We start from the raw sequence: 11,579 nt of genomic DNA on the forward strand, positions 1-11,579 counted from the left end.
TGCTGGGGGTGGGTCTGACCTTTCAGCTTTGGTCCCTGAACAAGCTGAGAGAGAGAGATCTTCCATCCCTCCCTATCCATGTGCTGTGGTCGCTGTGTGAGTAACAGCATCGTGGTCCAGCATCCCACCCTGGTGCCACCCCTGTGCCGGGAGCCCCCCTTGGTGTCCAGCACCAACCACCCGGTTGCCTGTCATGTGTGACGCCCTTCCCAATGTCCCAACACACATTCCCAGTCCTGGTGAGCTGTTGTTCCTCTCCCCACAGCCCTGCCTGCAGTACTGGCCCGAGCCAGGGCTCCAGCAGTACGGCCCCATGGAGGTGGAGTACGTGTCCGGAACGGCGGATGAGGACATCGTGTCCCGGCTCTTCCGAGTCCAGAACATCACACGGGTGAGGGTCTCTGCTCTGGCTCCATGCCAGCAAAGAGAGGGGGTCTTCATGTGTGTCTGTGTCTGTGTGTGTGCCCAGATGTCCCCAGGCATCTCCCAGGGCTGGATGAGCTCATGTGCGGGTGGGTTGGTTGCTTTTTTGGGGAAGGGCTGGGGCATCCCCAAGAGCTGCCATGTGTGAGTCCTGGAATCCCAGAATGGTCTGGGTTGGAAGGGACCTTAAAAATCATCTTGTTCCACCTCCCTGCCATGGGCAGGGACACCTTCCACTAGACCAGGTTGCTCCAAGACATGTCCAACCTGGCTTTGAACACCTCCAGGGATGGGGAGTCCACAACCTCTCTGGGCCTTCTTGGAAGACCTTCTTTGGAGAGCAGAATGATGATGCACCCAGTGAGGCCACACAGTCCTGGAGCTGGTCATTGCCTGTGTAGGTAACTGAATGGTGCTGTAGATCATGGAATCATGGAATCTTTGAGGTGGGAAAAGACCCCTGAGATATCGAGTGCAACTGTTCACCCAGCACTGCCAAGGCCACCACTAACCCATGTCCTCAAATGCCACATCTGTGTACTTTTGAACACTCCCAGGGATGAGGACCCCACCACTGCCCTGGGCAGCCTGTGCCAGGGCTGGACAACCCTTGGTGGAGAAATGTTTCCTAATATCAAACCTAAACCACCTATGGTGCAACTTGAGGCCATTTTCCTCTTGTCCTTGCCCTTGTTCCCTGGGAGCAGAGCCTGACCCTCCCCTGGCTCCACCCTCCTGTCAGGGAGTTGGAAAGAGCCAGAAGGTGCCTCCTGAATGCTGATGTCTTCAGCCTAGTCCAGCCCCCCCAAAGGATGCAGCCCCAACTCTCCTCCTGGCAGAGAAGACCCTGTAGAATTGCCATTGTTCATCCAAACCTTTCTGGAGTTCCCAGCTCCTTGCAAGATGTTAGAAAACTGTGGGAAGACCTTTCTCCTCGTGCCTGGAGGTCCTGCCACACGTGTGTCACAGGATGGAGACTCCCCACATGGGCATGGCACCAGCAGAGCCCTTTTCCTGCAGGGTGAGAAGATCCACCAAGTTTTTTTACCTTGTTGCTTGGACATGTGGCTGGTTCATCTTGCTTTGAAATGAAGAGAAATGCAGGGAAACAGGGAAGGGACACAGACTGTGATGAAGAGCCCGTGTGGGTGCAGAGCTGCACGTGGAAAAACAAAAGCTGCTTTACCTACCAAAGCCATCCAGGGAGAGGTGACATCCCTGAAGGCCTTAAACTCCTGAGGGTTGCCAAGAGGCTGAGGCCAATGCCCCAGTGAAGGTCAGCAGGCAGATGGGAATTAGGGAGCTTGGAAAGGAGCGTGTGGCCTGGCTGATGGCCCGGCTGGGAAGGTGCTTCCGAGGGGTGACTGGGGCCAGAGGAGATAAATCCTGATTATCTGGACTCAACACAAAGAGGGTTTTGGTTCACACTCCCTGTGGGAGCATCTGGCATTTCCTGGGTGTCAGCACAAAATCCTACACCAAACATGCTCTGCTCTCAGGTGGTAGGATATACTCTGTGCTGAATTCAAATTCAGTGTGATGGAAATCTCTGGATCTAAGGGGAGATTCCCCCAGGGAGCAGATTGCTTGCAGCCACTTTGTGCCAAGCCTTTGCCTGCTGGGATGAAGCATTGGGGATGTCACAAGTCCTCCAGAGCTTTCACCTCAGCTTCAAAACACATCCCAAAACTGTCCTTCCCGAGCTGGCAGAGGGATTTTCTCCTGTTTTAACTCCACTTGTCTCATCTTCCCCCTCTGCCTTCCTGGCTTCCAGCTGGAAGCAAAAACTGGAGCCCAAGGTGATCAGCCCATCACACCACATCACCAACCCAAACTGAGTCTCCTGGAAAGATTAGGAAAAGCCCCCAGAAAGGTTCAGAAAAGCCCCTCTCAAGGGGGTGCAGGTTGGAATGGGCACTGCATGCCCCCAGTTGCCAGCCCCCAGACTGGGGCTCCCTGCAGAGCCACGGGAATACCGTGGTCCTGCTGCTTGGAGAGGGTCTGGTGCTCATCAGGCATCTGAAATGGGGTGGACAGAGCCCTCCAGAGCTGAGCACCCCCCCTCTGTGCCTGACCCCCCCTTTCTCCTCCAGTGTGTGCTCCCCATGTGTGCTGCCAAGCCCTGAGTTGCATCTGGAATGTGTGACCATGGTCCCACCCCATCCAACACTCCGGATGCTCCGAGTATTCCCGAGCAGGAGCCCCACATCTGCTGGGCTAAAGCTTGGCCTCGTTCAGCTCCGGGGATGTTTTTAATCCTCCTCCTGGATCCAGCTAACCAGATTAGCTTTCCAAACTAACCAGATTACCAGGCATTAAGCTCCTGCCTCTGTGGGTGGCAGCTCCTCGGCAGCCTCCTGGTTTACAGTGAGCGGGACAGAAACACGTCCCCGTGGATCTTCGTCGTGCAGGAGGAGGATGTGATGGAGAAGCCCTGGGGAGGCTCAGGGGGTCTGGTAACAAGTTTGAGGAGACACAGAGACAGCCTGAGGTGGGATAAACCACGTCTGTGGAGCTTTCCCCAGGTGCAATGGGGTGGTGGAAGCAGAGCGAGCTCAAGGAACCACCCAACTTAGAGCACCAGGAGAAGGTTTTCCTCTCTTTCTCCACTGTCCATGCCTGGCAAACGCCTCTTGCCCTCCCTCAAACCTTCCAGTAAATGAGGGCAGCCCAGGGGTTCCAGGTGATGAGTTTTGCTTTTCTAGTTGCAGGAGGGGCACCTGATGGTCCGGCACTTCCAGTACCTGCGGTGGTCGGCGTATCGAGACACTCCCGACTCCAAGAAGTCCTTCCTGCACCTCCTGGCCCAAGTGGAGAGGTGGCAGAAGGAAAGTGGGGATGGCAGGACCGTGGTGCACTGCCTGTGAGTGTCCCCTGGGGAGGAGCAGGTTCTGCTGGTGGGGGGGAGATGCCTCCAGTTTCCATGCCCACAGTTCTGCCTGGAAACCCCCTAAAAAAAGCCCTCCCTGGGGTGACTTTGTCCCCAGATGGTGCCACAGCGTGAGTTTGGAGGCACCTTGTGGTCACCAAGTCAAACGTTCTCCATGCTCAGTGGGAATGACACCCTGGCACCATCCCTGCCCTTCGTGCCTGTCCCCTGTCCTGCAGCAGGGCCTGGCAGAGGTCCCAACCCTGTCACCATGCCCTGTGTGTGTGGCAGGCTCCAAAGGGATGGGGCAGGAACTGTGGCAACTCCCATCCTTTGCTTTTCATTGAGGGGGACATAGAACCATGGAATGGTTTGGGTGGGAAGGGATCTTAAAAATCATCATGTTCCACTAGGCCAGGTTGCTCCAAGCCTGGAGATGTTCTCCATCCCCCTCCTCCCGGCGGGTTTGGCTCACAAACACCGTGTGCTCCCCTCAGATGGGGCCTGGCACGTTTGCAGATGGGCAGAGACAGCAGGAGAGCCTTTAATCAAAAATTAATTACAGCCTTGTCCGTCTTCATTAGCCCGGGGATAATTTGAGAACATGCTCTGTACAACACCGGCATCGTGTTCTCTCTTCCTCTCCCCTGTTCCCTTCACTGCCAGGGGTGAGACACGGTGGGAGAACAGCTTTTGGGGAGGTCCCCAGTGCTCTGGGGGAAACATGGGATGGTTCCTCCAGGCAGCACCACCCCCATGTCACCAGCTCCCTGTGGATGGGAGGAGGGACACAGCAGCTTCCCCAAATTCACACGAGGAGCTGATCCATGGCAGGGCTGGACGCTGAGCCCAAATCCAGCCTTGATGGTCCAAAAAGGTGTTTTCATGCTCTTATGAAGACTGGGAGGGCAGGATCACAACTCCTACCACCCCGTGGGGCATTCAGGTCCCCTGGTTTGGGCACATCTCCTGGGATGCAGAGTCAGGCAGGGAAGGGGGCGCTTGGAGGGAGCAGGAGGGTGCTCTAATGCCATTTTCTCACCACTGACACGTGTGTTTCTCCCACCAGGAACGGAGGTGGCCGGAGTGGCACCTTCTGTGCCTCCACCATGATCCTGGAGATGATCAAGTGTCACAACATGGCAGATGTGTTCTATGCTGCAAAGACCCTCCGCAACTACAAGCCAAATATGGTGGAGACCTTGGTAAGCACCAGAGCCCACCAACATCCACCCTGGCTGCTGGTGCCAGCAGAGGGGAGAGGTGCTGGGGCTCCCTAATTCCCAAAACACTTCCTTTGCCTCCCCAAATCCTGATGAGCATCACGGGCATGGGATGGGCAGGGAGGTGAGGCAGCTTCTCAAAGCAGCCTTGTCTTCATCCTGCCGTGCCAACGTGGTGTCAGCACTGGGGTTGTTGGAAATCCTTCCCAGGAATCAGAAGGAGGGTTCACATCAACTCATGGGGATGTCAGAAGGTTTGTGGCGTTGGGAGCAGCTCTGAGGGGGAGTCAGATAAATTCCTGTTAGAAATATAAAAGGAATGAGGATTTGGAATGAAATTATTGGGTGGAGGAGCTGCTGGGAGCAGCAGGGGAGCCACGTGCCCTGAGGAGGAGGCTGGAGGTGGCAGCAGGTCAGGGTGAAAAGTCCCTGCCCTAATTCAGGCCCTCAATAATGGAAGAGGGGATGGAGCAGCCGCGTGTCCGTGCCCGTGGTGGAGGAATCCAGGTGCCTCCTGATGTTTTAAAAGCAAGTCAGCTGGAAATGTTTACCCTGTTCGGATTATAAAATCCCTAAGTTGCAGAATGAAATGGTTTTTTGAGGAGGGGATGTGATTTGCATTAGGAATTAAAAGCGGAGGAGAAGGTGAGGGAGGGGAGAGGGGAGCAGGGGGAGGGATGCAGATAATGGAAAGATGATGTGACAAGCATGAAGCCACCAGGCCCATCGGGCTAAATTGCAAAGGTATTAAAAAAAAAAGGCAACATTTCCCATCAGGACACGAGCGTCCTCCCGCCTCGAATGAACCTGAGCCAGCTATTCTGGGAATCTCAATCTCCCTGAGTCCCCAGGAGGCCGGATCCATGCCTGGTGTAAGGAGGCACAGCCCGGCACGAGGAGCTTCCCGCTGCCCGCGCGTCTTCCCCTCCGTTTGCCCCTGGGGTCTATTTTTACGTGATGATAAATGATGAAACAATCCCTTTTCTTAATCCCAAAAGCATTATGTGCTTTTAATCTGAGCTGTGGCAGCCTCCTCTCTTTGAAGTCCTCCTCTCCCTCCCTGCCCGCTCCCACCTGGGATCCCTGAGCGGCCGCCCACCCGTGCGGGATAACGGGATTTTCCTGCTGCAATCCCTGTCCTGCAGCTGGGATTTGGGGAGATGAGCTCTCCCCTTTCCTTCCCTGCGCCCACCTGATGTCCCAGCACTTGTAGCAGCACCAAAATCCTGATTTATTTGGGGTGTTTTTTCCCCCCCCCATTCAGGCTGGTTTTGTTTGTTGGAGCAGCAGCTCCTGGGGTTGGGCACTGCCAAGGTCACAGCGTTCCCCTGAGCTTTCTGTGCATGGGAACAGGTCATGGAAGGGATGTGGATGGATGACACTGCCTTTGCAAGCCCAATTTCAGTGACTTCTGCTATAAAACCCATGCTAGGCTTTCCCTGGGGGGAAGCAGAAGGTGGGAGGATGTTGACATCATCCGTTGGTGTCTTGGGAAAAGAGGGAAGAGCGAGCCCGGTCCTGTTGAGAGTTTGGAGAGGAGCTTCCCCACTTACAGTCCTTGGCTCTGTCACAGGCAGCTCAGGCTTTGACCTGAGCACCAAAATGCTCATTGGTTTGGCACTTCCCTTGGAAAATTTGGATTTTTTGGAAGTGAAACTCTCAGGAGTTCCCTTTGTGCCTCTCCCCCCACAGCAAACACCCAAAACAAATCCCTGCAAGGGATGGAAAATAACTCTTCTTCATCAGCAGGAAGAGAATTTGTGATGAAGAATGTCCTGGCAGCCAGGGCAGGGCATCTCCATCCACCCAGACCATGGGTGCTCACCTTGGCACTCTCCCCAGTTTCAGCCTCTGCTGAACTCAGAAACAAAAACTCTCCTCGATTTCCTGCCTGAGGTTTTGTTTTGGACACCTCTGGCCCCAAAATCCATCATTCCCTTGGCTCTGCCACCACTGATTGACACATGTCAGTCACTGTGGTGGTGAGGGGGTCAGACAGGGGGGGATGTGGTCACTGAGCCCCCCCAGTGCTGCTCCTGCTTGTACCCTGGGGTGGTGAATAAACTGTATTTTCATAGCAGGGGGATGTCACAGTCCTTGTCCATCCCTTGGGGGAGGTGAAGGTGCCATCTGTCCCTAGAAAAGGGAAATTTGTTGCATGTGCTGCCTTTGGATCTGGAGGACAATGGGGACAACACCAACAATGGGTGTTGTTTGCCAGGAGTGGAGTTTCTCCTGGCTGTGGCATCAGCAGGACCATCATGGAGCCTGGAGAGGGACCCAGCCCCCAGCCAGGGCTGACATCCCATAGGGGATGTCAGCCCTCAGGCGTTTCCTTAGGGCTGTGGACATTTATTTTGCCTCAAACAGGGATAGATTTGGGAAATAATTCACTTGGGATCACAACAACAACAACAAGTGAATTATCCTCTCTCCGAACAGGAGCAGTACCATTTCTGCTACGACATAGCACTGGAATATCTGGAGTCCCTGGAGACCAGATAGCACCTGGCCAGGAGAGGGGCGGCAAGGGCTGGCACAGGGGTCGTGCCAACTGTGCATCTCCCACCTGGACGTTGCGTTCCTGCTGAGGGCGGGCCCGGAACCAGCAAAGGACCCAACGGGAAAACCCACGGGATGGAGGAAACGAGAGGCCGTGGGGATGTGCTGGACGTGTTGGGTGTGTTGGCCGCTCGCCATCTTCATCCTCCTCCGCTCTCCATCTCCCCTCCCTGCTGAGCGGCCACAGGTTGGATGGCACGACTCATCCCATTCCTTGGAGTTGGGGTGCGCTGCTGGGGGCCCCTAAAGCAGCTGGAGAGGAGCCCAGGGAGGGGAGGAAGAGGAGGACAGAAGGAGCCGAGGCCGTTTCCCAGCGGGGAAGGATGGATACCGGGAGGAGGGACGTTGGCTTTCAGTTCTGTGTGGAACTGAAGCCGCTGCCTGGGACAAAGACCCTCTCAGGAGCTCTTGAGTTTGTGCCCCTTCGCACCACGAGTTTGGTCTTGGCTTGTTTTAGTTCTGTGAGTTGCCCCCCTTTGTGTGCCCAGCCCTGGGCAGAGCAGGGAGGAGGGATGAGAGAGCACGGGTGGCACCGACCGTGTCCTGCTTCAGCCCCGGGCCTTCCTGGCACCTCTGCCAAGCTTGGGAAGCGCTGCTTCCCCTGCACCTCCACACCATCCTCCCCATCTGTTGCACTTAATTCCTCCTGATGACCCAAAGCCTCCGGCCCACAGGGCTGTTTTTAACCCTTCCCTTGTGAATCGCTGCATTTGAAGCAAAACCCTCAAAATTCGGGTCCATCCCACGTTCCCCCTGGATGCTGCCCCCAGGCAGTTGTCCACTGATGCTCTTGGCTTTTGCTGGGGCTGGTGGAGCAGTTTTGGGGTGGTGTTGAGCTGTGCTGAAGCCCCTGAGCTGGGCTGTATGTTGGGGCTGGGCACGGGGAGGTCCCCAAGCCCCTGGTGCCACCCAGGGCTGGTGATTCAAGGCACTTGATACTTTTTTGGCTCCATCCTGCTGCAGGTGGGTGTGAGATGGCACTTTTTCCATCTGATGCTGTGATAATTACAGGAATCTCTGCTCACAGCCTGGTGGTAATAAAATGAACAGCCTCAGGAAGGTGCAGGCAGAGGGATGAAGGTCTGGGGTCTGCCCTGGGGACTCAGACTGAGGGGAGGTTGGGTCTGTCTTGAGGGCCAGGCAGAACTTCACCATCATTTTTTGTGGGGATGGAGCAGAACAGATGAGAAAACTGTCCTCCAGATGCTGGAGGGTGGATGTGGGCAACCCCATCCTTCATCCCTCTTTCATCCTTCATCTCTCCCTCATCCTCCTCTTATCCTTCATCCCCCATGTGTGCTCCCCCACCCTCCAACCCCATCTCCCCAGGGCAGGGGCAGCTTCCCTGCCTTGCCCTGCCTGGAGCTGGGGATCCCTCTCCCCAGGGAATTCTCCCCAGGGAATGTTGAAGGCTGGGGGAGCAAACCCAGGGGATGTTTCCATCCCCCTTCCAAGGGTGAAGGAGAGCAGGGAGATCCAGCCCTGCCCTCTCTCCCCTTGGAGGTTTCCCACCTGCTGTGGGGATGGGGGTCTCAGCAGCATCCAGGGCTTCTGCCCAGAGCCTTGGCTCTCTCACCTGCTCACTGAGTGATTCCCAGCCTGAAAACAACTTATTCCAAGGGCTATACAACATTATTCCCGTTTTTTCCATCCCTGCTGTCTAACCCTGTCCTGTGCCCATTCAGTCTCGTGACCAAATAGCCTTTTTTTTACCCTAAAATGGCCCAGTTACACCCCAGTGTGGTGACACCAGTACCTGGTAACACCAGGTCTCACATCACAAGCCTTGACTTGGAATAAATCCGTGTCCTTTTCCCAATCCCCATCTCTCCATGGGCACGTCCTGCTGTCCTAGGGAAGGCTCTGCATGGTGGGTGCAGAAACGTGCAGGAATTGTTTGGTTTGGGATGGAAATGGCTGAGCTGAGCCTCTGAAATCCCTGGGAATGGGATGATCTGGGGGCTGTTCAGTGCTGGGAGCCAGAGGGATGTTTTGCTGCTTCATCCCAGATCTTCCCCCACCTCCTCCCTGCAGTCCAGGGGGAGGGACCATCCCACAGGGATGTAGGTGAAGTGTTGCCAGAAAGAAGAAAAGGTGGAAAATTGCAACCCCACTTAGTCCTGGAGACAACAGAAGCTGGAGGAGTTGTATATATGTTTTAAAATCCAGATTTTTTCCTTTTTATTTTATTTTGATATCTCCTTGCTAGGTGTCTCTGGGTTTTTAGGGCATCTCTGGTGAAGGGCAGACTTTGAAATCCAAGTGCTATAAAACCCAACCCACCTCCAGCTCCTACTGAGATGCTCCTCTGACACGAGGCAAGGACATCCTGTACATAGAAATATATATATATAGAAATCTATATATAAAAATATAAATACTGTTCTTAAGATGGATAATGTTTATTGGTATTACAGATTGGAGTGGTGCTTTTTTTGTTTGTTTGTTTTTTTTAATAAAACCAAACCAAACAAAAACAGAACAGAACAAAACAAAACAAAACAAAAAAAAAGGAAAAAAATTAAAACCCAAGAAAAACACCAAATTGGAACCATTCTGTCCATATGCAGGAAAAGTGATCCCAAAAAGGAGGCAGCTCCACCCCGGAGAAGGAGGGAGAGACAGGTCTGATGTGGATTGTACCACGCACATCCAGCTGTTGTTTTAACTGGTTGGTTTTTTTTAAATAGTTTTATTATTATATTATTATTTTTTGGCTTTCTTTCCTTTTCAGAAGATCAGTTGCATAAATAAATGTTCCAAATTTGTGATGGCCTCTGGATTTCTTTCGCTGGCTCTGACCTGGGAGCTGTGATTTGGGGAGAAGAAAAACCCTCTCCATCAGCCATATCTTGCTTTTTAAGGATATTTTGAGGAGTGGATTTGCAGGGCCAAATTCCAGGACTCCAAAACCTTCATGGCACAGAGGAGATGGGGTTGCCTTGTGCTTGCAGAGCTTTGCTGTTGGTGCCCTCCTGGAGATCTTGGGCTGGGCAGGACCCACCCTGGGTGCTTCTGAGGGAAGTTTTCCATGGCTGGAAAAGGTGTTGTGGAGGAAGGAGAAACTCAGGGCATTTTGCAGCTGGAAAATGAGATCCTGTTGGTAGAGAAGAGCCTTCAGGAGAAGTTCCTGCATTGTCTCTGGTGATTTATTTATTACAAAGCAGCCATCAGTTAAATGTGCTCTGATATTAAACACTTCCAGTAACACTTGAGTCTTAATTTAATGGAGACCAAGGAAAAAAAAAATCTAATTGACTTGTCAGGATTGTTTTTCATCTTTAATTAAGGCTCTTGAAGGAGGCAGTAATTACACTTTACCAATAAATAATGAAAAGGGGGATAATGCAAATTCCAATCAAGTCCTGCCCTTGGGAAGGGCTCTGGGTGTGTGGGGTCAGGCCTGGCAGGGGGTGACCTCTGTGTCCCCAAGCCCCTGGTGCTGTCCTGGTGGCCTTGAGGTGGGTTGGCCCCTGTGACCTCCAGTGCCCTGTTGGCCATCCACAGTGTCCCTTTCCTTTCTCTTCCCACCAAACCAGACTGGAAAAATTGGCATCTATAAAAAATAACCCAGCGAGGTTGTTTTGTGCAGCCCCAGCCTGGTCCTGGACCCCACAGCCAGGCTGGCCACCAGCTTGGTGACCCAGCCAGAGCCATTCCAGAGTCCTGTGCTGCCTCCCCACCCTCCTCCCCCTGGTTCCCTCTGCAGCCTCACTCTTCCCAGGCTGTATTTCAGCCACAGCTCGTTGGGTACTCGCTGTCACAGGCAGCTAATGAGGAAAAAGCCTTTCCCTCTGGTTTATGACAGTCATCATTCCACTGCTGGTCTGTGATGGAGAGAGAGACAGCAGCTGCTGCCACCAGGGACCAGGAATTATGGCTCGTGAAGGTAAAAAGAGGAGCTGTTTTGCAGGGACAAGGGTTTGGTGGCTCTCTGGGGCCCTGGGAGCTCAGGGAGGTGAGTGGCATCACTGTCCTTCCTTACCTCATCCCTGCAACTTCTCCAAGAGGCATGGACAGCCCAGAAGAGCCAACAGGTCCCTGGAGGCAGGACAGACCAGCAGTTCAAGCCCTCATCCTGTGATGTCCCGTGGAGGTGTTGCCCCTTACGGTTCATCGGCGTGTCCTGGTGAGTGACCTGTTGTGGGGCAGCCCCGGGATGGGGGTGGGATGGAGTGGAACATTTCTTTCTTTCCCTGTTTTCCAGAGCCAAGAATGCCTTGGCAGGGGCAGGGCTTGAGGCACTGGGGTCCTGCTGCTGCTCTGCCAGGCCTGGCTGGATTAGAGCCGTTTAAAAGGAGCTCTTTGCATTTCAATAACTAATCCAAATGTGCCCAACTTCGGGCTCTTGGGAGTTGCTCACCAGCCCAACGCCTCCTTTGTGCTGTTATCAGCAGCACACACCCCAGTAGAGCTGGTCCTAATTTCCCTAAGCCAATGTCATGGTATTGTTGGAGGTGACCTGGATATTCTTGTTCCATCCAGGGCTCATTCCCTAATCC

The 11,579-nt window shown here is 53.9% G+C and overlaps 1 protein-coding gene across 4 annotated transcripts in view; it reads left to right on the forward strand.

Moving 5' to 3' along the window:
- The window catches only part of PTPRU (protein tyrosine phosphatase receptor type U), a 67,713-nt gene extending 57,868 nt beyond the window's left edge, over nt 1–9,845 (forward strand). For 3 of the 4 annotated variants that reach the window (XM_064635253.1, XM_064635254.1, XM_064635255.1), the window contains 4 exons: nt 266–391; nt 3,129–3,286; nt 4,362–4,497; nt 6,958–7,458. In XM_064635253.1, the coding sequence (XP_064491323.1) occupies nt 266–391; nt 3,129–3,286; nt 4,362–4,497; nt 6,958–7,020 (483 nt within the window). In that variant the 3' untranslated portion in view covers nt 7,021–7,458. Of the gene's footprint in view, nt 1–265; nt 392–3,128; nt 3,287–4,361; nt 4,498–6,957 lie in introns of all 4 variants that reach the window. The other variant, XM_064635256.1, reaches the window with a different exon arrangement.
- Nucleotides 9,846–11,579: the final 1,734 nt, after the last annotated feature.

Source organism: Pseudopipra pipra, chromosome 24 (genome assembly GCF_036250125.1).
Source record: "Pseudopipra pipra isolate bDixPip1 chromosome 24, bDixPip1.hap1, whole genome shotgun sequence".
In the NCBI taxonomy this organism is placed as follows: Eukaryota; Metazoa; Chordata; class Aves; order Passeriformes; family Pipridae; genus Pseudopipra; species Pseudopipra pipra.